The sequence below is a fragment of the Hyperolius riggenbachi genome, chromosome 5 (genome assembly GCF_040937935.1).
Source record: "Hyperolius riggenbachi isolate aHypRig1 chromosome 5, aHypRig1.pri, whole genome shotgun sequence".
Classification (NCBI taxonomy): domain Eukaryota; kingdom Metazoa; phylum Chordata; class Amphibia; order Anura; family Hyperoliidae; genus Hyperolius; species Hyperolius riggenbachi.
The window spans coordinates 222,221,913-222,249,010 of record NC_090650.1 but is presented as its reverse complement, the minus strand read 5'-3'; the positions used below and the strand labels follow the sequence as shown (position 1 = coordinate 222,249,010).

The window sequence follows — 27,098 nt, the reverse complement described above, 5'->3', positions numbered from 1 at the left end:
GGCTGCATTACTAGAGCATCTGTCAGGAATGCACCCACATGCCCCTCCAGCAGCACCTACTGAGCGTGCTATGTGGCTGCATTACAGGAACATCTGCCAGCAATGCAGCCACATGCCCCTCCAGCAGCACCTACTGAGCGTGCTATGTGGCTGCATTACAGAAACATCTGCCAGCAATGCAGCCACATGCCCCTCCAGCAGCACCTACTGACCGTGCTATTTTGCTGCATTACTAGAGCATTGTGTTAGGAATGCAGCCACATGCCCCTTCAGCAGCACCCACTGACCGTGCTATGTGGCTGCATTACTAGAGCATTGTGTTAGGAATGCAGCCACATGCCCCTTCAGCAGCACCTACTGACCGTGCTATGTGGCTGCATTACTAGAGCATTGTGTTAGGAATGCAGCCACATGCCCCTCCAGCAGCACCTACTGACCGTGCTATGTGGCTGCATTACTAGAGCAATGGGCTCAATTCACAATAAGCAGTTCGCTAAAAAATTTTGGGAGGTAAAATATCTCCTGCGGTATTTTACACTTTTTTTTTCCAAATTCACAAAAGTTTTTTCCCATCAGGCAGAAGTTCGGTAATTTACGAACACACTGCCTCAATTCACTAAGCCTTGGTCGGTAAGTTTCACTTACCAGCCTTCTAGCAGGGCAGCAGGCAGGGAGCTGTGTGTGACTTCGAGGTTTTCCAGACTGTGCATACTGTCATCCCTTTAGATGTGCTGCAGCCACCAGGGGGAGCTCTTTTGCATGCTAGAATACAAATATGCACATCTAAAGGGATGCAGGGATGCCTGCAGATAGTTTTTTTTGTCTCTGCTTTGATACACTGAAAGACCCACCAGCATCCCTATCTCATCTAATCACAGGGAGAAGCAGGCTGTGTGGCTCTCCCTATTGGCTGCCTGATTCTCCCCAGAGGCTGTCTGTCAAGTTACCACACAGAGACAGCATGGGGGAGAGCAGGTAATCAGCCGCTGTGAGCTGGTGAAAAATACCCAGCACTTTTTGGCCGGTAAATAAGATGTGGAAATCTTTGTGAATTGACATTTCTTGATGTTTCCTGAGGTAATTAATGCACAGGTCAGTAATTTACCTCACTAGCAGTAACAGGTTTAGTGAATTGTGACTTGGAAAGGTGATCAGTAAAATCAGCTGTTTTGAGCATTACCGAATGCGGTAATGCTTTGTGAATAGAGCCCATTGTGTCAGGGATTCTCCTCACATTCCCACATTCCCCTCCAGCAGCACCTACTGACCGTGCTATGTGGCTGTATTACTAGTGTGTGAGAGTGCTAGAAAGGCTTTTTTTTTTTTTTTTTTTGTTTCTATGTTAAGTGCCTTAAACTCTGTGCTTACTATTTTTGCTGTTACAAAGATTTTTGTTTGTGAAATGTGATTTGACCAACATTTGCCACACAGGTATCATGTGAAATGTCCTTAGTGAGATATGTGTATTGGGATGAAACAGTGCAGAACTATTAGCAGCAACTATTACACCTAAAGAACATAAGTCATAGAAGCTTAGTAGGGCGTTTTATATCTCCAGATTGGCGCTCCACATTTCAAACAGAAGTTGCAACATACAGTACATGGAAAGTACCATGAAGCTTTCCATCATCTTGCCAATATAATGTTACCTCTTCACATGCTGAAATTTCACATGAAACTTATCCAATTTTTACCACCTTCATGTAGTATGAGAGTTCACCTACACAATCAGTTCATAAGGTAGTCCCCGGTTAATGGACAAGATAGGGGGACTGTAGGTTCAATCTTTACCTGAATCCGCTCTTAAGTCAGTAAAACCCTGTGCCGTCTATGTCCCCTCTACCTCCTCTGTGCCACCTCTGCCTCCTGTTCCCTCACTGTCCTCCACTGTGTCCCTCTGTACCACCTCTGCCCTCCTGTCCCCCTTTGTGCCTCCTTCTGTCTTACTGATGTTCGTGGTGTGCTAGTTTCACAGAAATCGAAACTTGCTTAATAGTGTACTGCAGCAAAATACTTTACACAGTTTTACAAACATTTTTTTCTTTTTAACAATTTTGTAAAACGGATTTTCTCCAAAACTATTCCAAAAACTGAAAATCTTTCAAATTTCGTATTTTCAAGCTGTTAGTATCAGTGGGCTGTTTGTAATTCGGGGACTACCTGTATTCAAAATCTGTTGGTCCTTGGCTACATGGAAGTGGTAAAATTTAGCCAGTTATTAGCCAATTTAAATTGCCTGTGATTAACACGTCACTGATGGCAGTTCTAATAGGTGAGGATAAAGAGGAGCAGGTTTGACAACAGGTGCTTTCTCAGTGGAATTTATCTATTTTACGTGATTGAATAAAGGTGAAGGTTTATTGGCAAGAAGATTACGTTCTCTGTGGTGCTATGCTAAAGAATTAACGGATTGGGAAACTGACATTTTCCCTTTTCTCATTTAGTGACCTGGATAAATGGGGTCTGCAGCTGCTTCTTACAAACCAGCCCTTGTCTCATTATTCATTTTAAAGGAAGTCTATTGTGAAAAAAAATAGAATTAAGTAAATTGTGGAGCTCCTATAAGTTTTACTACACACTCACTGTTGCTCTGTGTCCACATGGTCCTTCCTGTTCCCCATTCTTCCTGTGTTTTTATTTATTCCTTCGTTAAAGCGGACCCAAACCAAACGTTTTTTTAATTCACAATATTTAGTTGCACCACTCTGACACATACAAAGATAAATAAACACTCCTTCAAGCCTATGAGCATTTCAGTGCATGCTTTTCACCCTTCTGTTTTCATAACTAGGGTTATACAGGTGGCAGCCATTACTTAGTAGGAGGTTTTAGATTATGGGTGTGTTTGTCATCAGCTACCCTCCCTAACAGGGCCATCGTCTATGTGAAATCTCACACAAGCTGACATCACCTCCCCTGTGACATCATCAGTAGCAGCCTGTGTTTTGTTTTTGTTTTTTATCTCCTCCACCAGTTTGCCGGAAAAATCCCGGCAATATGAGAAGAAAGGAGGGGTTCCTCCAATAAATGTAAATATTTTATATTTGTCATCATGTAGCTGAAAAAGGCTGCTATTTATTATTATAATTTAGAAAATAAATTATGTATTTCTGAAATCTTGTATTTTTAATTTGGGTCCACTTTAAGGATTACTTGGGCTGCGAATGATGGTATTTGAACTGGGCATGCGCAAGTTCTTGAACCACACATACCCAATAAAGGGTAGTGGACATCTTTTTCCCTTGGTGCAGAGCGAAAGAGACTGGAGGGAATGAGTAGCACTAGGAGCATTTAAAATATCATAAGAGGCACAAGCGTTTATTTACGTTAAATATTTTACAGGTGGTAGACTAAAATATGGAAACACATGGCAAAATACTTACCTTGCAGAAACATGAATTTGTGTCTTTTATGATCGCTTATGGTGACCATTCTCCAGCAAGAGCCATACCGAGTATACTTGCTCTGGCATCTGCTAAGTAGCATTTTCCCGGATCGTCACTCGGACAGCACCCCTGGATGAGACTTGTCTCCCTCCCCACCGTGGACAGGAACTGCAAAAGAAACAATTTGCATAAGCAATAGGCAGCCAGGTATATAAGCTACTTACTTGCCACTATACTTCAGTATAGTTTCCTGTCCCGGACGGAGCGGAGGGAGAGGTCTCCAGGGAGCCATCCATGTCAGTTCGGCAGGGGCAGCGTGTGGCAGGACTCCCAATAGAGCTGAGCAGTGATCAGTGGGGAGTCCTGCAGCGTTTGGGAGGCTTCTCCGGAGAAGGCAGCAGTATTATGCGTGCAGGCGCGCGCATGAAGAGGTCACTTCCGGTTTACCCGGAAGTAGTCACGCGCTGGCGTCCCGCGTGATCTGAGGTCTGCAGAGCGGCAGGGGCCGCGGCGGGGAAATACTAAATCAACGAAACAGCTGATTACATTTGCATCACAATGACGCTGGACTAATTAAGCGGCAGGAGCCGCGGCGGTGTATGGTAATCAGCTTCAGCTGATGCATCAAGGTATGTGAAGCTGATTAATTATGCAGCAGGTCGGCGTTAGCTGTGGTCAGCTGGGTCTGTTTGAGGGTATATATGTGGAAGTAAGTCCATGATTCAGATGTGGCTGGCAATCATGGAGGACGCTTCAGGTTCAGCTCCTTTGCAATCTGCTAAGTCTGGACAAGATCCCTCTCTGGCAAGTAGATGTGGTACCTGTATACTCCTGCTTGTTATGGTTTTTTACTATGTAACCTTTAGTAACGATTGTCCCTTGTTTGTGTTTTTTTATAGCCTGAAAAACATGACAAGTCGGACAAATCTGATAAAAGTGAAAAAACTGACAAGGCTGCTGTTCAGACCAGTCAGCATAGTTCAAGCAGGTCGGAGAGGAAATGCGCAATTTGTAACAGTCGTTTTTCTTCATCTTCTTCTAAAAAATTATGTCAGAGCTGTACAGAGAAAGTAGTCAAGGATGAATCTCCGGTCATACTTAAAGATTTAATGGGCTGGATGAGATCTGAGATGTCTTCAGCGATTAAAGAGATCAAAGATTCTGCCATTGCTTCCAATTCTATAGTTCCTTCTGATCTCCCAGGAACTACTGGAAATATGGACACAATACCTGCAGTTGCTATCCCTGCTTCCCCTGTTTTGGCTCAACCAGGGCCCTCGGGATCCAAACGTAGAAGAGAGAGTGAGGTGGAGGGTTCTGAGTTATCTGAGGGGGAGATATCGGAGCTAGATCAGCTATCAGATATGGAGGAAGAGGTCTCAAATGTGGACAGATCAAAATTTGCTTTTTCAACCGATTTAATGAAGGATTTATTAAGCGCTATGTATGATACAATGGGTATCAAGACAGAAAGAAAATCTTTGACACCTTTGGATGAGATGTACAGGACTTTGGCGGACCCCCAGCCTCAGTTTATCCCAGTCCATTCCACCCTTAAGGGTATGATTAAGAAGGAATGGGATAACCCTGAGAAGAGAGCTTTTTGGCCGAGATCCTTGTCTAATCGTTATCCTTTTTCTCCGGAAGATCAGGAGTTTTGGGGTACTCCGCCTAGGTTAGACCCGTCTTTTTCTAGGGTGTCAAAGAAAACAGATCTGTTATTTGAAGACTTTGGTTGTCTGAAGGACCCAATCGACAAAAAAATGGACAATCTCCTGCGGAGAGCATGGGAATCCTGCAGTAGCGTCCACGGCAGTGAGTCGATCATTAAAAACATGGTTATTAGAAATGCAGGATAAGATTGCTTCTGGGGTCCCGCGAGAAGAAATTCTTAATGATTTTCCGAAAGTTTTAAATGCCTCTAATTATATGGTAGATGCATCAGACGACACTGTTAAACTTACAGCCAGAACTACTGCTTTAGTTAACTCAGCCAGAAGAGGTATATGGGTTAAAACCTGGAATGGGGATAATTCCTCAAAATCTAAGTTATGTGGTATACCATGTGAAGGCAGGCTGCTTTTTGGATCCAATTTAGATGATACTTTAGATAGGTCATCAGATAGAAAGAAAAACTTTCCAGAAAAGAAAAGACCTTTCCAGTATAAGCGGCCATTTCGTCCCCCCATCAGGTCTGACCAAAACCCCAAGTCCTCCAAGGGTAAACGTTGGGTCCCATACAGATCACAGAAACCGAAACCCAATTTCAATCCTGCCAGGAGGCAGGATAAGCAATGACGCCAGGATTCCAGTGGGGGGGAGAATTGCAAACTTTTTAGAAGTATGGCAGCCTCAGTTCACAAGTCAGTGGTTACTAAGGATTGTATCAGAAGGGTACCGGATAGAGTTCAATCATCATCCTCCTCTGAGGTTTTGCATTACTCCCCAACCACAAGATCAAAGAAAGTGTCGTATACTACAAAGCGAGGTCCTATCTCTATTAGAAAAGGGGGTGATAAGATATGTACCGAGTTGTCAGAAACAGGAGGGGTTCTATTCGCCAGTATTTCTCGTAAAAAAACCACAGGGATCTTACCGATTCATCTTAAACCTAAAGAAATTAAATCTAGATGTAAAATACAGAAGATTCAGGATGGACAATATAAAATCTGTGATTCATCTCTTGCAGAAAGACGATTTTCTTGTTTCTCTAGATCTCAAGGATGCATATCTTCACCTACCTATTCATCCGTCATCACAACAGTATCTAAGATTTGCAGTCCACATGGGGGAAGAGGTAAGACATTTTCAATTTATTGCTCTTCCTTTTGGACTTTCTTCTGCCCCTTGGCTGTTTACCAAAGTCATGTCTGAGGTTCTAGCAGAGCTTAGGCTGATGGGAGTTAATATCCTTGGATATTTAGATGATTTTTTAATTTGGGGACCTACAGCGGAAAGGGTAAGATTGCAGATGCAGTCAACGTTAGATTATCTGCAGCATTTAGGTTGGCTTATTAATTGGGAGAAGTCTTCACTAGTTCCTTCCCAGGTTCTTGAGTTTATCGGATTTAGCATTGATACTAGGAATGAAAGAATCTTCTTGCCTGATAGAAAGATTACTGCAATTCTAAATGCTATTTTTTCCTTTCAGAATGCAAGGACAGTATCACTGAGGAAAGCAATGGCAGTCCTCGGGCTCCTAACAGCCTCGTTTCCCGCAGTTCAGTGGGGGCAGTTCCACACAAGGATTCTGCAGTTATGGATCCTCAGATCATGGAACAGAAGCCTCACGGTATTAGACAAGAAGATCCCTATCCCTCACAGCATAAAAGTGTCCCTACTTTGGTGGCAAAACCAAGTTCATCTTTCATCAGGCCGTGTATGGAGTTATCCAGAGCAGAGGATAATTACAACAGATGCCAGTTTATGGGGTTGGGGAGCACATTTGGATGCTCTTCTGGCTCAGGGACAATGGTCAGTACAGATCAGCTCAAGATCATCCAACAGCAGGGAACTAGAAGCTGTATGGAGGGCACTGCTACACTTCAGGGATCAGATCAAGGGAACGCATGTGACGATAAGGACCGACAACAAGTCTGTGGTAGCATTCCTAAACAGACAAGGAGGCACGAAGAGCCAGATGTTATGGAAACAAACATCAAAAATTTTGTTCTGGTCAGAAAACAATATCATGTCATTACAAGCACGTCATCTAAAGGGGACATCAAACCAGTTGGCAGATTATCTAAGCAGGGAGAAGCTGGACCAGAACGAATGGTCACTCAATCCGAAGGTGTTTCAAACGATAACGTCACAGTGGGGATATCCAGAACTGGATCTATTCGCCAGGAAAAGGAACTCAAAATGCCGGAAGTTTTGTGCCCTGTTTCAGGAGGACTTACCTTGGGCAATGGATGCGTTCACAATCAGTTGGGGAGGCAGGATGATGTATGCCTTTCCGCCAATTCCATTACTTTCCAGAGTATTGAAGAAAATCATTCAGGACAGAGCGAGAATCATATTGATTGCTCCAATGTGGCCCAAACGTCCATGGTTCACATTACTACAGTCTCTAGCGATATCAGAACCAATAATCCTCCCACTGACTCAGGACTTGTTATCCCAGGGGCCAGTATTACATCCAGATCCGAGTCTACTTCACCTATCAGCTTGGAACCTGAATGGGAAATACTGAAGTCTAAGGGTTTCTCAGATGATCTGTCAGAAACACTACTCAATAGTAGAAAGAAGGTAACTCGATTAATTTACCGGAAGGCTTGGAGAGTTTTTAATCACTGGTGTATAGATAGATCCTGCAACAATAGATCGCTTAGATCAGTTTTGGAATTCTTACAGTGTGGCTATAAGAAGGGTCTTAGTATTAGTACTTTGAAAGTTCAGGTGTCAGCCTTGAGTGTGTTCCTAGAAAGGAAATTAGCACAGGAGGATTATATAATCCGTTTCTTTCAGGCTTTAAGAAGACTAAAACCATCTATACGGTCAAGAGTTCCTTCTTGGGATCTTAATACAGTGTTACAGGGTCTATGTGAGTCTCCGTTTGAACCCTTATCTCAAGTTTCGGACAAATTCCTGACATTGAAAACCATATTCCTTCTAGCAATTACTACAGCAAGAAGAATAGGTGAGCTACAAGCACTATCGATTAAGGAGCCGTACTGTGTTGTTTCAGAGGATAGAATAACATTGCGTCCGGACGCAACATTTCTTCCGAAGGTGGTTTCTTCTTTCCACAGGAACCAAGAAATTTATATCCCGTCATTTTGTGAGAATCCGGCAAATGATAAGGAAGAGAGACTACATTTGTTGGACGTGAGGAGGTGTCTGTTACAGTATTTAGAAAGATCTAATGCCTGGAGAAAATCAGATGCAATTTTTGTCCTGTTTGCAGGAAAAACAAGAGGGAACAGAGCTTCTAAGACAACCTTAGCACGCTGGATCAAACAGACAATTGTATCAGCATACCAGATACGGGGAAAGACGTTAACCTCTTCGGTCAGGGCTCATTCTACAAGAGGCATTTCTACGTCATGGGCAGAGAGGGCAGGGGCCTCCATTGAGCAGATATGCAGGGCTGCAACATGGTCAAGTCATAACACTTTTGTGAAGCATTATCGACTTAATGTATCGGCAGCTACAGATTTATCCTTTGGAAGAAAGGTTCTGCAAGCAGTGGTCCCGCCCTAAGCCTGATCTTTAGTATATCGTCTCATCCAGGGGTGCTGTCCGAGTGACGATCCGGGAAAGACAACTTTACTTACGGTAACGTCTTTTCCGGTAGTCAGGAGGACAGCACCCCTACAATCCGCCCTTATTGGGTGGAATATCAGAGGTTTGTATAAGCATTATTAAGTGTCCGTATTATCTTTTATATTAACTGAAGTATAGTGGCAAGTAAGTAGCTTATATACCTGGCTGCCTATTGCTTATGCAAATTGTTTCTTTTGCAGTTCCTGTCCACGGTGGGGAGGGAGACAAGTCTCATCCAGGGGTGCTGTCCTCCTGACTACCGGAAAAGACGTTACCGTAAGTAAAGTTGTCTTTCTGCTCTATGGGGGACAGTTTTGGAAAAGTAGAAGTCAGCTAAATGGAAGTGACAGAATAGGGACGCCTGTACAGACAACAGACTGTCAAGTATGATCAGTCTGGGCAAGAAACCTCATCAGCCTAGGTTTAGCTAATAAACGCTATTATACGCATTCCAGTGTTTTCACTCATAAATTGCAGTGGCACAGATACACTCTTTTACAGAAAAAAAGAGATAAATCATGAAATCGACACAGTTTTACAATGATTTGTTTTATTACTTAGATCACTACTACATTAACACTTATAATTAACTGTTTTTGCTCCAGGAAGTGAGAAGCACAAAATACAGGTGTTGGCTCAGGAAGAACATGATGACCCAACTCTTCAAGACTTGGCTGAGGCTGTGGAGAAAGTCACTAGTGTACCACTCACCTCACAGAAGCTCATTTACAAAGGTAACATTTAGGTTTTAATCATTCTGGCTACGCCTGTGATGTCCAGTAAATGATAATAGTGATGTCCCTTTAAAAAATAGGCCTGGTGGTTTGCTAGTGAAAGCTTTCAGGGGGCACTATTTTGTCAGTAAAAGCTTCAAGAGAACCTGCTGTAATTTTGACTTATGGAAGCACAGTAATGATTAGGAATGATAGCGGAAAGATCCTATTACTCTTGTAAAACTTCCTAAAGTGTGAAAGTGAGTTCCCACTATGTGATATTGGTATCGTGTACAGTTGAAATGGATCAGTTTTTGCTAGTTTCAGTGTACCTGCTATCTGCCTATATCCAATTTTTCTATCTGTCAGTATCTGCTATTGCAGGGGTCCCCAAACATCTTCAGTCAAGGGCCAGAACAACACACTTCAGACTGCTGGGGGGCCGGAACATACATAAAATGATGTTGAAAAACTTCACATTAAATCTAGCGATCAATTCCCCCCAGTCATGCCCGGAGGAGAACTCCCAGCAGTAGGCATTCAGTCATGCGGCGCCCGAAGAACGTCTTTGTACACCAGACAGTGAAGCATAACCAGATGACAACCTGCCGTTCATTTGGACGACAGTGTCACCTGATGCAAAATTGGATTGGAAGCCAGCGAATTACTGTTTGCTGGCTTCTACAGTATGTGGATGGGTGGTGCCAGCACTGCTATTTTATATGCGGGCCTCCAATATTTAAAGGTGCAGGGGGCAGCATCTATAAGTTCTACATTTTGTGTTTGGAGGGCCAGTGAAAATGCCTTGGCGGGCCACATTCGGCCCACGGGTCTTAGTTTGAGGACCACTGTGGTATTGCATGCTTGAACCACTTCACATCTACACCTTGTTTCTCTCTTAATGCCCAGAGCAGTTTTGATGTTTTAGCTGTGTTCCTATTTAATCAGCAATAATATCTCTACTTATGACACTTTCATGATATATACCGTATCGTTTTTTTTTTTTTTTTTCCAAGACAACCTAGACTTTCATTGGGAGGTATTTATTCCCCAAAATAATTTTGTTTTCTATGCAGTCGTAGAGAGGAGCCGGCACCATCAGAAGTAATGTATTGCTCTTTTATTTCATCAAGGCATAACAGCAATTAAATGCGACGTATCGAGGCATACGCCTCTTTATCAAGCTTGCTGCATCAAGCTTGATAAAGAGGCGTACGCCTCGAAACGTCGCATTTAATTGCTGTTATGCCTAGATGAAATAAAAGAGCAATACATTACTTCTGATGGTGCCGGCTCCTCTCTACGCTTGCAAGATTGATCCGGAGTGCTGCTGGATCCGGGCCTGGGCACATCGTTCAAGTGGCAACCTGTTGGATGCTCCACAATACCTTTACTACTGATGTTTTCTATGCAGTTAAATGGGGAAAAAGAAGAGAGAAATAGAATAAAAAACCCATCATTTATCAGTTTTTAGCCATTATGCCTGTAGTTTAAGGTTGAGTAATTTTATAGTAGAATCGTGTTATAATAAACTTTGATATAGTAAACCTCTGGCTATAGTAAACTTTGTCCCTAGGTCCCAGCAAATAAGCTTTTATAAATTTACAATGTATGACCAATTCTAATATAGTAAATGACTTGGTCAGGTCCCTTGAAGTTTACTATAAAGGGATTCCACTGTATTTGTAGCTGACCAGAACAGATCCATACTTCTAGCATGATAATGGCTATCCCACAAACAAAAAACTATAGATGGGGTTGGGTACATGCAGGATTTGAAATGTTTTCTTTCTAGCTGACTTGCCCTCTGTGTATAACTGTGTGCATATGTATGTGTACATACATCTATAAATATATATATTTTTTGTGTGTAGGGAAATCCCTGAAGGAAATGGAACAAAGTCTGGTAGACTTGGGAATTAAGAATGGTTGCAAAATCATGTTGATTGGGAAAAAGGTAAAACTTAAATTCTTCATGTATACTACATGCAAAAAGCGATCTCAGAAAATGCTGCACAAACCTGGTGAGGAAAAAAATATGTGCCTCATAAAAACACTTGAAGCGTACCTGAAGTGACATGGAGGTTGATTCACTATCACAAATAGAGTGCCTTATCAGAGTTAGCGTGCCTTATCAGAGTTGGCGTGCCTTATCAGAGTAGCATAGTGAGTGCTATGAACTTATGCCTGCTAATTGGAAATGGTGAGAGCTCCACTTGTTCTGCCCTGAGCCCCTGCGGGTCCAATCACTTTAAAGGACATTATCCCGGCACTTTGATTGCCCCAATAGGCTGCCTGTCACTTGACAGGCAGCCTATTGGGCCAATCAAAGTACGGGGATAATGTCCTGTAAAGTGATTGGACCCCCAGGGGCTCAGGGCAGGAAGAGTGAAGCTCTCGTCATTTCCAATTAGCAGGCATAAGTTTGTAGCGCTCGCTATGCTACTCTGATAAGGCACGCTAACTCTGATAAGGTATACTTACTATGATAAGGCATGTTAACTCTCTGGTAAAGCATATTACCTCTGATAAGGCTATCTGTTATAGTGAATCAACCCCTTGATGTGATATACATAGGTACATGTAGTACTAGTCTACAAAGAAATTATCAGATGTCCCTTTCTGTTTTCCAGTACATCAAGCATTAAAAAACTGCAATTTTTACTCACCTGGGGCTTCTACCAGTCCTCTGCAGCCGTCCTGTGCCCTCGCAGTCACTTGTGGATCCTCCTGTCCCCCGCCACCAGTTTCGTTTTTGGCGACCTGTGCAGGCCTGGCCACGCGTCTGCTTCTTCGTGTTTCCGTCAGCAATAGCGTCCTGCAACGTGTAGAAGCAGACGCGTGGTCAGGCCTGTCGCCGAAAACGAAACTATCTGGCGGCAAATGACCGGAGGATCCATGAGCGACTGCGAGGGCACGGGGCCGCTGCAGGGGGCTGGTAGAAGCCCCAGGTGAGTAAAAGTTTTTTTCTTTCAGGCTTAAGTGTCACTTTAAAGCTCCCCCTAGTTCCATGCAGGTGGAAAATACAAAAATATTATCAACCCACAAAATAATAAATTAATTATCTCAGGAACTAGGTATAGTCCCAGGAGAGAGATTTACAGGCTCATGTCAGCGGTAAGAATAAAGACATTTGGAGATTGCAATATTTGTTTCCTTTTAACCACTTCCCGACCGCCTAACGCACAGGGGCGGCCGGGAAGTGGAGCCCTTAAGGACCGGCTCACCCACAGAGGCGGCGGTCCTTGTAAGGGCATGGGCGGAGCGATCGCGTCATCCGTGACGCGATCCTCCGCCGGCGCCTGTCACCGCTCGCCTCCCGCAACATCCCGCCGGCGGGGATGTTAACCCTGCGAACGCCGCATACAAAGTGTATAATACACTTTTTGTAATGTTTACAAAGTGTATTATACAGGCTGCCTCCTGCCCTGGTGGTCCCAGTGTCCGAGGGACCACCAGGGCAGGCTGCAGCCACCCTAGTCTGCACCCAAGCACACTGATTTCTCCCCCCCTGCCCCAGATCGCCCACAGCACCCCTCAGACCCCCCCCCCCCTGCCCACCCCCCAGACCCCTGTTTGCACCCAATCACCCCCCTAATCACCCATCAGTCACTCCCTGTCACTATCTGTCAACGCTATTTTTTTTTTTATCTCCCCCCCCCCCCTGCCCACTGCCCCCTCCTGATCACCCCCCCACCCCTCAGATTCTCCCCAGACCCCCCCCCCCCCCCCTGTGTACTGTATGCATCTATCCCCCCTGATCACCTGTCAATCACCCATCAATCACCACCTGTCACTGCCACCCATCAATCAGCCCCTAACCTGCCCCTTGCGGGCAATCTGATCACCCACCCACACCAATAGATCGCCCACAGATCCGACATCAGATCACCACCCAAGCGCAGTGTTTACATCTATTGTCTCCTCTAAACACCCACTAATTACCCATCAATCACCCCCTATCACCACCTGTCACTGTTACCCATCAGATCAGACCCTAATCTGCCCCTTGCGGGCACCCAATCACCCGCCTACACGCTCAGATTGCCCTCAGACCCCCCCTTATCAATTCGCTAGCGCAATATTTACATCTGTTCTTCCCTGTAATAACCCACTGATCACCTGTCAATCACCTGTCAATCACCCATCAATCACCCCCTGGCACTGCCACCCATCAATCACCCCCTGGCACTGCCACCCATCAATCACCCCCTGTCACTGCCACTCATCAATCAGCCCCTCACCTGCCCCTTGCGGGCAATCTGATCACCCACCCACACCAATAGTTCGCCCGCAGATCCGACGTCAGATCACCTCCCAAGGGCAGTGTTTATATCTGTTCTCTACCCTAAACACCCACTAATTACCCATCAATCACCCCCTGTCACTGCTACCTATCAGATTAGACCCCTATCTGCCCCTACGGCACTCAATCACCCGCCCACACCCTCAGAATGCCCTCAGGCCCCAGCCCTGATCACCTCGCCAGTGCATTGCTTGCATCTATTCCCCCCTCTAATCACACCTTGAGACACCCATCAATCACCTCCTGTCACCCCCTAGCACACCTACCCATCAGATCAGGCCCTAATTTGCCCCGTGTGGGCTCCTGATCACTCGGCCAAACCCTCAGATCCCCCTCAGACCCCCTTCCGATCACCTCCCCAGTGCATTGATTGCATCTATTTTCCCCTCTAACCACCCCCTGAGACACCCATCAATCACCTCCTGTCACCCCCCTAGCACTCCTATCCATCAGATCAGGCCCAATACAACCTGTCATCTAAAAGGCCACCCTGCATATGACCAGTTCCACAAAATTCGCCCCCTCATAGACCACCTGTCATGAAAATTTGCAGATGCTTATACCCCTGACCAGTCATTTTGAGACATTTGGTTTCCAGACTACTCACGGTTTTGGGCCCGTAAAATGCCAGGGCGGTATAGGAACCCCAGAAACTGACCCCATTTTAGAAAAAAGACACCCCAATGTATTCTGTTAGGTGTATGACGAGTTCATAGAAGATTTTATTTTTTGTCAAAAGTTAGCGGAAATTGATTTTTGTTTTTTTTTCACAAAGTGTAATATTTCACTAACTTGTGACAAAAAATAAAATCTTCTATGAACTCGCCATACACCTAACGGAATACCTTGGGGTGTCTTCTTTCTAAAATTGGGTCACTTGTGGGGTTCCTATACTGCCCTGGCATTTTAGGGGCCCTAAACCGTGAGGAGTAGTCTAGAAAACAAATGCCTCAAAATGACCTGTGATTAGGACGTTGGGCCCCTTAGCGCACCTAGGCTGCAAAAAAGTGTCACATGTGGTATCGCCGTACTCAGGAGAAGTAGTATAATGTGTTTTGGGGTGTATTTTTACACATACCCATGCTGGGTGGGAGAAATCTCTCTGTAAATGGACAATTGTGTGTAAAAAAAAAATCAAACAATTGTCATTTACAGAGGTATTTCTTCCACCCAGCATGGGTATGTGTAAAAATACACCCCAAAACACATTATACTACATCTCCCGAGTACGGCGATACCACATGATTGGCACTTTTTTGCAGCCTAACTGCGCTAAGGGGCCCAAAGTCCAATGAGTACCTTTAGGATTTCACAGGTCATTTTTGTGTCAAGACTACTCCTCACGGTTTAGGGCCCCTAAAATGCCAGGGCAGTATAGGAACCCCACAAATGACCCCATTCTAGAAAGAAGACACCCAAACGTATTCTGTTAGGAGTATGGTGAGTTCATAGAAGATTTTATTTTTTGTCACAAGTTAGCGGAAAATAACACTTTGTGAAAAAAAAAACAATTAAAATCAATTTCCGCTAACTTGTGACAAAAAAATAAAAACTTCTATGAACTCACCATACTCCTAACGGAATACCTTTGGGTGTCTTCTTTCTAAAATGGGGTCATTAGTGGGGTTCCTATACTGCCCTGGCATTTTAGGGGCCCTAAACCGCGAGGAGTAGTCTTGAAACAAAAATGACCTGTGAAATCCTAAAGGTACTCATTGGACTTTGGGCCCCTTAGCGCAGTTAGGCTGCAAAAAAGTGCCAATCATGTGGTATCGCCGTACTCGGGAGAAGTAGTTTAATGTGTTTTGGGGTGTATTTTTACACATACCCATGCTGGGTGGGAGAAATACCTCTGTAAATGACAATCTTTTGATTTTTTTTACACACAGTTGTCCATTTACAGAGTTATTTCTCCCACCCAGCATGGGTATGTGTAAAAATACACCCCAAAACACATTGTACTACTTCTCCCGAGTACGGCGATACCACATGTGTGGCACTTTTTTGCACCCTAACTGCGCTAAGGGGCCCAAAGTCCAATGAGTACCTTTAGGATTTCACAGGTCATTTTGAGAAATTTTGTTTCAAGACTACTCCTCACGGTTTAGGGCCCCTAAAATGCCAGGACAGTATAGGAACCCCACAAATGACTCCATTTTAGAAAAGACACCCCAAGGTATTCTGTTAGTAGTACGGTGAGTTCATAGAAGATTTTATTAATTGTCACAAGTTAGCGGAAATTGATTTTTATTGGTTTTTTTTCACAAAGTGTCATTTTCCGCTAACTTGTGACAAAAAATAAAATCCTCTATGAACTCACCATACTACTAACAGAATACCTTGGGGTGTCTTCTTTCTAAAATGGGGTCATTTGTGGGGTTCCTATACTGTCCTGGCATTTTAGGGGCCCTAAACCGTGAGGAGTAGTCTTGAAACAAAATTTCTCAAAATGACCTGTGAAATCCTAAAGGTACTCATTGGACTTTGGGCCCCTTAGCGCAGTTAGGGTGCAAAAAAGTGCCACACATGTGGTATCGCCGTACTCAGGAGAAGTAGTATAATGTGTTTTGGGGTGTATTTTTACACATACCCATGCTGAGTGGGAGAAAGATCTCTGTAAATGGACAATTGTGTGTAAAAAAAAAAATTAAAAAATTGTCATTTACAGAGATATTTCTCCCACCCAGCATTGGTATGTGTAAAAATACACCCCAAAACACATTATACTACTTCTCCTGAGTACGGCAATACCACATGTGTGGCACTTTTTTGCAGCCTAACTGCGCTAAGGGGCCCAAAGTCCAATGAGCACCTTTAGGCTTTACATGGGTGCTTACAAATTAGCACCCCCCAAAATGCGAGGACAGTAAACACACCCCACAAATGACCCCATTTTGGAAAGTAGACACTTCAAGGTATTCAGAGAGGGGCATGGTGAGTCCGTGGCAGATTTCATTTTTTTTTTGTCGCAAGTTAGAGGAAATGGAAATTTTTTTTATTTTTTTTTGTCACAAAGTGTCATTTTCCGCTTACTTGTGACAAAAAAATAATATCTTCTATGAACTCACTATGCCTCTCAGTGAATACTTTGGGATGTCTTCTTTCCAAAATGGGGTCATTTGGGGGGTATTTGTACTATCCTGGAATTCTAGCCCCTCATGAAACATGACAGGGGGTCAGAAAAGTCATAGATGCTTGAAAATGGGAAAATTCACTTTTTGCACCATAGTTTGTAAACGCTATAACTTTTACCCAAACCAATAAATATACACTGAATGGGTTTTTTTTTAATCCAAAACATGTTTGTCCACATTTTTCGCGCTGCATGTATACAGAAATTTTACTTTATTTGAAAAATGTCAGCACAGAAAGTCAAAAAAATCATTTTTTTGCCAAAATTCATGTCTTTTTTGATGAATATAATAAAAAGTAAAAATCGCAGGAGCAATCAAATAGCACCAAAAGAAAGCTTTATTAGTGACAAGAAAAGGAGCCAAAATTCATTTAGGTGGTAGGTTGTATGAGCGAGCAATAAACCATGAAAGCTGCAGTGGTCTGAATGGAAAAAAAGTGGCCGGTCCTTAAGGGGTAGAAAGCCCTAGGTCCTCAAGTGGTTAAACAATACCGGTTACCTGGCAGCCCTGCTGATCTATTTGGCTACAGTAGTATTTGAATCACACCAGAAACAAGCAAGCAGCTAATCAATAATGTCAGAAACACCTGATCTGCATATGTTTGTTCAGGGTCCAGGGCTAAATGTATTAATTAGAGGCATAGGATCAGCAGGATAGCAGGTAACTGGTATTGTTTAAAAGGAAATAAGGCAGTCTCCATATCCCTCTCGTTACAGTTGTCCTTTAAACTGAGAGTCCAGTGGGATGGGTGAAGTTTTTACATTTTTATTTTCATAATAATCATTTAAAAAGAATGTATATATACAGTAATAGCTGTGCTCAGTCCACAAAAATGAAATAAACCAATCAAAATTAGTTACTTGTGCTGCTTCAATAAAGCAGTCCCCGTATTTTTAAAGTCAGATATACACATCTGATTGTGACTGTATATATGATGTGTACACAGGAATCTCTTATGTATACTGAATAACATCTATGCTGTAAGAATAAAGCCTGATGTGTAGCCGTGTCACTAATAGAGATGGTCAATGAGATGGAAATCATTCTGTGTTGATTCTGATTTATTGCTCATGAAATCAAATAATTTGATTTGTTGTTAAAATTTAGTTTGGTGACTACAAATTAAAGGGTACCTGAGACGGATGAAAAGTAAAGTTTTATACATACCTGGGGCTTCCTCCAGCCCCCTTCAGGCCAATCAGTCCCTTGTTGTCCTCCACCACCTGGATCTTCTGCTATGAGTCCTGGTAATTCAGCCAGTCAGCACAGTCCAGTCACGTGCCGCTACTGCAGCCAGGAACGTTCTGCACCTGCGTAATAGTGCTGTGCAGGTGTAGTACGCTCCCGGCGGTGGAGTGTGTGCATGCGCACTACGCCAGACTGGCTCAAGTACCTGGACTCATAGCAGAAGATCCAGGTGGTGGAGGAGGACAGCGAGGGACTGATTAGCCTGAAGGGGGCTGGAGGAAGTACCAGGTATGTACAAAACTTTAATTTCATCTGTGTCAGGTTTACTTTGTTACACAGTAGTACTATACTCTACATATGAACTCCCCACAGAGCTTCAGGGAATCCACTGAGAATGTTGTGCACATTGAACACAGAGGTGTTGTCTATCACCCATAAACCTGGTTCAGATTGTACATGAAGAATGTGCAATAGAGGAAGAATCTCCTCATTCTCCTGCAGAGTACCTGCACATCATTCTTACATGTACCCACACTTACATTGCCTAGGGCCTGATAGACGTTCTTTGTTCCGGTTTGTACCTTTTACAAGTACTCTTACCAAGGACTAGTTTTAGTCTAAAGGGAATAAATATAGTAGTCTACATATTCTTCTCACTTCAGTTGTCTTGTAAAATTCCTAAGCGTTGGCAGTTAAGAGACAAATTTCACGTTACATACTTTTAATCAACAAAATTGTAATATGCAAATTAGAGGAGTCGGAGTCGGTGGAATCCTAAACTGAGGAGTCAGAGGATTTTTGGACCGACTCCACAGCCCTGTTATAAAGGCAAGTAAACGGAGTATAAAGGCTTGTACACATGCTAGATTAGAGTCGGATGAAGTGACCGATAACAACCGCCTCTGCCGATATTCTGGTGTGTGTACAACAGCGGCAGGTGGGTCAGTTCGGCAGAGCGACTGTTAGAAATATTTTATCTTTATTATCAAGTTGTCATTTGTTTTAGGTAATTCCAAATATAGCTGTTGACCTACTTATTAAAGTTGTCTTTTTAAACTACAGTGACTTTCAGAATACAGGAAGAGCACCTGTAGTCAGTATATTGCATGTTGGCTCAAATTCAAGGTCAAGCTTATCGTGTTGGGAGATGTGCCAGCTTCTGTCTTGCCAATGTGGATACCCTGAGAATCAGGGCTGTGGAGTCGGTACAAAAATCTTCCGACTCCAACTCCGATTCCTCAGTTTATGAAACCACGACTCCGGGTACCCGAAATAGCTCCGAATCCTCGACTCCGACTCCTCAGTCTAATACTTAACAGGGCTGTGGATTTTGTACAAAAATCATCCGACTCCGACTCCTCAGTTTATGAAATCAACGACTCCGACTCCGGGTGCCCAAAATTGCCTCGACTCCGACTCCACAGCCCTGCTGAGAATCATGGCCACGCTTGCTCCCGTGGCCGGGAGTGTTTTGCGCCTGCACAGCAGTATTGCGCAGAGCGCTCTCGACGATAGGGCGTTTGCAGCCCGGCTGCACATGTGGAGTACACCCCCCACCCGACTGACGTTTCTTTAGCAACTCTATGTGAAATAAAGACTATTCGTTGTGTGCTGTGCAAGAGTAAAGCCCGTTACACGCTCTAGCTTAGAGTCAGCTGAGGCAGCCAATAACTACCTTTACCGAAAATGGTGTGTGTATGTGTACAGCAGCCCCTCACTGCCGCTTGGCCAGTGATCCACTGGGAACATCAACTAGGCCAAGCAACAGCCGATACCTTTTTTGGCAGCACTTGCCTGGTCATATCTCCGCTCTGTTGGCCCTCCGCCACCCGTTTAGCAATGGAATGCGTCATCAGCTGTATAACTAACGTTGTGTCTGTACAGCGTTGGCCCAGCAATTTTACCCAAGGGATCCACTTTAAGGTTAATGGATAATGTAGGGTTGCTGGCACAATGTTTTTCCATTATTTTACATGGTAACCCTTGGTTATGTAGTTATATGCCTAATATTTGTTTTTTTTATATTACACAGAACTGTCCAGAAGAGGAGACAGAAATGAAAAAGCTGAAGGATTTGGAAAAATCAGTGGAACAGATAGCAACTAAACTGGAAGATGTTAATAAAGAGCTCTCGGGTTTACAGAAGGTTAATACGGTGTTCGTACTTTTAATTTGTGCTTAAGCCAAAGTCCAGCCAAACTTTAGTTTAGTTGTGTTGGTATCATCAAGTTTGACTATGGTTGAAAGATTCAAAAAAGGAAAACCAAGAGCCCACTATAGGGTGCTATGTAAAGACTTGTTGAGGTCGATGTGAATAAGGACAATGAAGTGATACTCACAAATATGGAGCACCACTCAGGCAACCACTGTAACTGCTGGTGGGGAGAAAGAACCTGACCCAACTTGGGTTAAGAAATAAGGGGTAAAACCTTCCACCTAGGGTAGACAATATACTGTACTGAAATCGGATAAACAAAGGCACCAAAAATAATAAAATACACTAAAAACTGCTTAAGAATAGGAAATGGTGGTGGATTAACCTTCCAACAGATAACACAATAGATCAATTTTGGGATCACAAACACTTTATTGGAGAACACGCCACTATGCTGCTAGTGTTCTTCCCTCAGTAGTATTCACAATCTTATCACTACCATAGTCCACATGATGATTGTTTACATCACTTGATGCTGAATAAGCAGTAGCAAGACAGGCATATTCCTTATCCCATTATAATGAAATGTTGCAGCAGTTGGATTAGGATTTACTGGAGGTCACCCCCTAAATGGAAGGGGTCAGCACTTAATGCAAGTCTATCGTGTTCTTTTTTAAAATGTTATTAAATATAAATAAGCCCAACTTCAGATTTAATTTACATTTTAGTTTTGGATGTGTGGACAGGAGTAAGAAAGTGCAAGTGTTCTTATTGCTGCCTATCTCTACTGCAGATTTTTCCCCTTTAGTTGCTGTCAATGAGACCTGGTGCACTGGGGTATTTTATATGGGGAAGTTAGGGATAGGAAAATGGCCCACAATAAAAGCTTGACAGCAATTCTAAGGCCCGGTTCACACTTGCGTTTTGATGAAATTCTCATCGGTGGCACGGGTCCGTTCCGGTCCGTTCTGAAAACATCCGTTTGCCATCAGGAGGCCATCAGGATCCGGTCAGGTCACGTTCAGTTTTCATCCGGATCTTCTTCCGTTCTTCATGCGTCCTGGATCCGTTTCCGTTTTCAAAGAGGGGCTTGGAAAGTCTGGAAAAGCGCTGGAGTCCTTCTTGGGGAGAGCCTGCTGTGCGGACATCATCCTCCTCGTCCCGCGGGGCCCTGCGTCTGGATGGTCGGGTCCTTCCGTCCTCCGCTGTGTTCTGGGGTGGCTGTGGAGAGGCTGGGGGCTGTCCAGCGCTGGGTACCTCCACATGGCCGCCTGTACCATAGAGAAGAGAGGAAGTGGGATAGGACGCCCGGCTTTCATCCGGAAGTGTGTTGTGCACTTCCGTTTCCCCTCAGTTCCTGTAGTGCTGGATTTCTTGTCCGGATCCGGTCCAGCGGCGGTGAACAGAGGACCGGTCCGGAAAATTGGAGCAGGTTGGAAAATTCCGGACCGCTTACGGATCCGGAGGAATGGACAAATGTGCACGGGTCCATTATTAACTATGGACCCTTAATCGTCCGTTCCGTTTGCAGGCCTTGTCGGACCGCAAAACAACGCAAGTGTGAACCGGGCCTTAGTCCTCCTTGCTAAGTAAAAAAAAAAGGATTTTATTTTTTTAAATACTTGTCAATTTTGGAGAGAATTTTCTTGTAAGGATAAGAAGTCAGAAATTCTCACAAATGGAGACATGACATAAATATAAAAGAAAAAGCCAATAGAGGGTCTTACCACTTTCCAAATGATTCAAAACTAAAACTGTTTTCTTCTGTGGAAGTAGACTATATATTTGCTCTGTTTTTTGGTTGGTAAAGTCTCCATTCAGAACTAAAAATAATTAAGACATTAGTAATGACATTACTTACTGCTTTGTTAAATGGCAGCAGAGTTTGTTAATGGGGATTGAACTGATACTGAGTAGGATGTTGCGTGATGCGTTATAAAGTCTTATAAGGCAGCTTACTGCACTGCGAGAAGAAGTCTATGCAACGTTCTCATAGCATTGTAACTGCTGCAGTGCGTTACCTCTAAATGCACACACCCAGTTACAGAAAATAGTTTTCATTGCCTGTATGCTTGCTGTACCTACTTAATGCGACAGTAATGCAGCATTAATGTGCGTTACCACTTTTTTTGTTGGGTTGCGTTTCAATGTTGCGTTGCAACTTTAAAGAGAACCCGAGGCGGTTCCTTGGGGGGGGGGGGGGGGCAAATGGGACACAGAGGCATGTTCTCTGCTTCATGACATGCCTCTGGGTCCCCACACCGCCACTCTTTGCCCCCCCCCCCGCCGCACTATAACCCTCTGAAATTAGCTATCTCAGAGGGTAAATAGAGGAGAGGGATTCCCTGTTAAAAACGCCCACTAGGGGCGTTCCTACAGGCTTTCCAGAGCTGCCATTGGGCAGCTCTCTCCGGCTGCGCCCCCTGCCATTCCCCCGCTTCCCTGCATGCTGTGAGAGAGAATCAATCACTCTTTCCAGCGTTGTGACCCAGAGGTCACAAAAGTGATAGTGGGCCAGTGGGGCCCACAGGAGCGGTGAAGAGCAGCGGGGATGGCAGCTACCTGATCCGCACAGCCCCCGGATCAGGTAGCATATTTTTAATTTTTTTTTTTTATTTTATGAGCCCACCTCGGGCTCTCTTTAACGTCTCATCACAACACAACATCACTTACGTTACAACGCTACTGTGAACCTAGCCTGAGGGTGTGTTCCGAACATAAATGTACACGTACAGTATATGTGTTGTGTAGACTTCCATTGTGTTTTACTTTTCAGGAAATTTCGGTGTGAAACTTGAGGGTAAAATATAATGCACCAATTGCTGCCTACAGGATCTATTTTTAGTGTACTACTGTATTTTGTTAGGCTAGTCATGCATTCATGTTACATTTTATTTTACAGGGGTTTCTCAGTAAAAATCTTCAAGTAGAAGCACTTGGTAAACTGGATAAAAGAATAAAGACTATGATGGAACAGCTTATGAAGATACTGGAGCAGATTGATTCTATGGTAAAAAAAAAAAAATGCTTTCTTACTAGAAACCATGGTTAGGGGTTTGTTTACATTTCCTGTACTTCCCAGCAGTTTGAAACTCTCAGCGAAGCTTACAAAAGGTAATCAAGAGGAGTTTTGAATTGAAATGAATTGTAGCAGCTCATGCTGCTGCAGTGTGATATGGAGTGCCAAGAAAATTGTCCTGCCTGCTGCAATGTGTAGCCCCATTCTGTAATTGATAGGGACCAACATACACCACCTTGCAAAGCATCTGGCAGGGTGAAATGCAGATCTGTGCAACATGCATTTTTAAGTGTAAATGAACTCCAATGTTCCATGATGCGCATCTGGCAGCCTGAGGGTCATAGTCTTCCCTAGAGTGCTTCCATGACGGTCACATGGACATTATTTGCACACTTATTAAACGGGGGAAGCCTCGTTAGGATCCAGAGGCTTCCCCCTCCCGAGGGAAGTATCCCCAGAGGGATTTTTTACATTACAGATTCTCTTTAAAGGACACCTATGGAGGCTGCTATATTTATTTTGTTTTAACCTGTAGCTGACCGCTCCATGCCAACTGGCGTGAATGTGGCGGCAGTCCCAGGAAGTCCTAGGGGCGGAGATTGCAGGGAATCGTGCACCCCGATACCTATTTACATCTATTTACATGGTACAGTGCTGCGATCTATGGCAGCGCTGTCCCCGAGACATACAGGAGCGATCCGCTGTTATTGGCTAATGGGGGAGGGAGGGCGGGGTTAGAATAAAAAAAAATAGTAATATTTATTTAAAAAAAAAAAATAAATAAACATGCTGGCAGGGATCAGAGCCCAACAACAGAAAGCTCTGTTGGTGGGCAGAAAAGGGGGGGGGGGGAATCACTTGTCTGCTAGGTTGTACGGCCCTGCAGCGAGGCCTTAAAGCTGCAGTGGCCTAATTAGTAAAAGATGACCTGGTCGCTAGGGGGGGTTTAAGACCGCGGTCCTTAAGTGGTTAAACAATGCAAATTGCCTGGCTGTCCTGCTTATCCTTTGCCTCTGTTTTTAGCCATAGTCTCTTAACAAGCATACAGATGAGATGTTTCCAACTGAAGTTTGACTGATTTTTTTGCATGCTTGCTTCAGGTGTGTAATTCAGACACTACTGATGCGAAAATGATTATCAGATCTGTCAGGTAACTGGTATATAAAAGGGAATAAATATGGCAGCCTTCATATCCCTGCCACTTCAGGTGTCCTTTAAGAAACCTATCGCTAATGCTATCGTTCAAGCCGATTGGGCCTTCCAGCTTCTCTCTATTCATACAATACAATCTGAATAATGTGATCATTCACTAAAAACTGTACTGACACAGGTGAAAGGTAATTTATATGTATTTTACTTGGGGACAAATGTACATCTTATGTGTATGTATTTTAAATGTAATGTTTTGGTGATTTCTTTTTTTGTGGGGGGGGGAGGGGATAGTGCCATCCACAACTACTATTCTGAGCTTTCTTTTTTAATTATTTAGTTATTACACAAATCTATGTTTATGTTATTGGATAATAATGCTATTGTTCTGCTCAGGCACCGTTTTTAACCTTTTCAAGAGGTGGCAGGAGGGAGAGGGAGTGGCTATGTTATCATGTGAAGTTTACATATCTGAATTAACTAGTAGTGAACTAAGGCCTTCTATGATTTTTCCTAGGGTAGTGTTATCCTTTATGTAACAAGGTGTTGAGTAAAAAAAGGTATAGTGTATAACAACAAGAAGTTTATACTTTGAAATAATTATTTGTATTTTGTTCTCACAGGAAATGCCAGATAATTTCAGTGACTGCAGAATGAAAAGAAAAACATTAGTGAAAAAGGTTCAGGTAAGACACAACAAAAACCATGAAATCTATTGAAAATCTATAGAACAGCAGCATTGCACTGGGCGATACAGATTGGATCATTGTATCGAATCTGCCAGTAAAAATTGATGCATGTATGGCCAGCTTAAAGGATACCAGAGCCCCAAAAAAAGATGAGAAATGGGGTGAGCAGGCATGTATGGTGAGCTGTCCTGATGCTCACCGCTCTTCCAATCTCCTTTCTGCCCCCTCCTGTACCTGGAATTGCCCCGCGGCCCTATCTTCCGGTCAGGTTGGTCAGGAAGCATTGCGTCTCTCTGGCCGGTCTGCACATGTGCTATAGCGTTCAACCTCTGACGGCATGCGTACCAATGCATGCAACTCGTGGCTAGGAGCACTCTGCACATGCGTTTGACATAACACATGCGCAGAGCGCTCCTGGCCCTGGTTGCGCGCATTGGTACACGTGCCGGCAGCAGTGGCGTGCTGTAATGGGCGTGCAGCCTGGCCAGAAAGACGCAATTCTTCTCGACCATGCCAACCGGAAGAAGGGGCCGCGGGGCAATTCCAGGTATAGGGGGAGCGGTGAGCATCAGAACAGCTCACCATACATGCCTGTTACCTCCCCCTATTGGCTCCAATTAAGAGTGGGAGCAGTGGGCGGCCATGATTGGCACGTCTGGGGCAGTGCCCCCCCCCCCCCAATTTTGTGGATAGGTGCCCGAAGCCTGCCAAAGGCTATGTGCAGCAACTTCCTGTTAATCAGAGTACGCGGGACAAACAAGGACAGAGGACGGCACAGGAAGACAGTTGGGGACACAGGCATTCACCAGGGGACATAATAATGGGGGGGTCGGGAGAGGTCCATCAGACACCCCTGTGCCAGGTTTAGTAGGTTTTTTTCTGGTTTTTGTCCTCTAGGTGTGTCTTCTAGTCTGAAAAATACGTTCCCTGTTCTTCAAATTAATAAAAACATAATCAAGATGGATTAATTTGCATATACAAAATATTTGAATTTGTTAAATTACCTGGGAGTTCTTACTGGAACTTTTTGACTTACTTCAGACTTGCCTTCTTATCCATATAAAGTTTAATGACCAAAGTCGCCGTGATATTTGGTGTATACCTTTTAGCAATACCATATTATTTACACAATTATTACAGTATTTCTTTTTATTAGCTGAATTAAATAGTTATTTCCTCTAACGTTGTTTTTTTTTTTTATCTTTAACAGGGATTCCTTGCTCAGTGCGACACAGCCGAAGGAAACGTCAGTCAAGAGATTGACAAGCTTCACTCTAAAAATTTGGCTCTGGCAAAGTAAAGGTTCATATATGAAATGTATTGCTAGAGTAAAGCAATTGCTCTGTGAGCAAGTGTAAAAAGGAGTTTTGCTCCTTGCCTTGGAGCATGTGTGTGTATGTATGTGTGTGTATGTTGATATTAAGTAGCTGCTATATTTCTTGTGTGAGACCAATTCATAAAATCCGTTTGCAAGTACATTATATATAATTATGTTCAGTACCTGTCAAAAGTTTGGACCTTCTCATTTAGTGTTTTTGTTTGGATCCTTTGGATTTTGTACATTTTCTATTTTTTTTTCATAATATACCGTACATCAAAACTGTAAAGTAACACATGGAATTATGCAGCAATCAAAACAGTGAAACAAAACAGTATGTTTTATATATTAGACTAGCTGAAGACCCGACGTTGGCTCGGTTATATATTTGGTTGTGGTTGGGTGCAGCCACTTTTTCTTACCTTGACACCAGGGATGCTCACCAGATGAATTCCGAATAGATTTAATTCGGAATTCATCCTGATAATTAGAGCAGCTGAGCGGGTGGGTAAGGGAGGGTTAAACTTACCCAGCAGCTGTCTTCTTTAATCCGTCCCATGCTGCATTCCAAGCCGCGTCACGTGACTACCACTGCTTCCTCCTTCCGGGATGGAGGAGGAAGCGTGGTAGTAACTATGCGACCTGGAAGGCAGCGTGGGACGGATTAAAGAAGATTGCTGCTGGGTAAGTTTAACCCTCCCTTACCCACCCGCTCAGCTGCTCTAATTATCAGGAGTCTGGCTATCATTACTGTGAGAATGGCAGCCTTTTAC

At 43.7% G+C, this 27,098-nt stretch overlaps 1 protein-coding gene across 1 annotated transcript in view; it reads left to right on the top strand.

Moving 5' to 3' along the window:
- Positions 1–26,825, top strand: part of BAG1 (BAG cochaperone 1) — a 37,336-nt gene extending 10,511 nt beyond the window's left edge. The window contains exons 2-7 of the mRNA XM_068234581.1: positions 9,260–9,388; positions 11,242–11,324; positions 20,028–20,141; positions 23,053–23,160; positions 24,942–25,004; positions 26,218–26,825. Of these exons, the coding sequence (XP_068090682.1) occupies positions 9,260–9,388; positions 11,242–11,324; positions 20,028–20,141; positions 23,053–23,160; positions 24,942–25,004; positions 26,218–26,307 (587 nt within the window). The 3' untranslated portion in view covers positions 26,308–26,825. The remainder of the gene's footprint in view (positions 1–9,259; positions 9,389–11,241; positions 11,325–20,027; positions 20,142–23,052; positions 23,161–24,941; positions 25,005–26,217) is intronic.
- Positions 26,826–27,098: the final 273 nt, after the last annotated feature.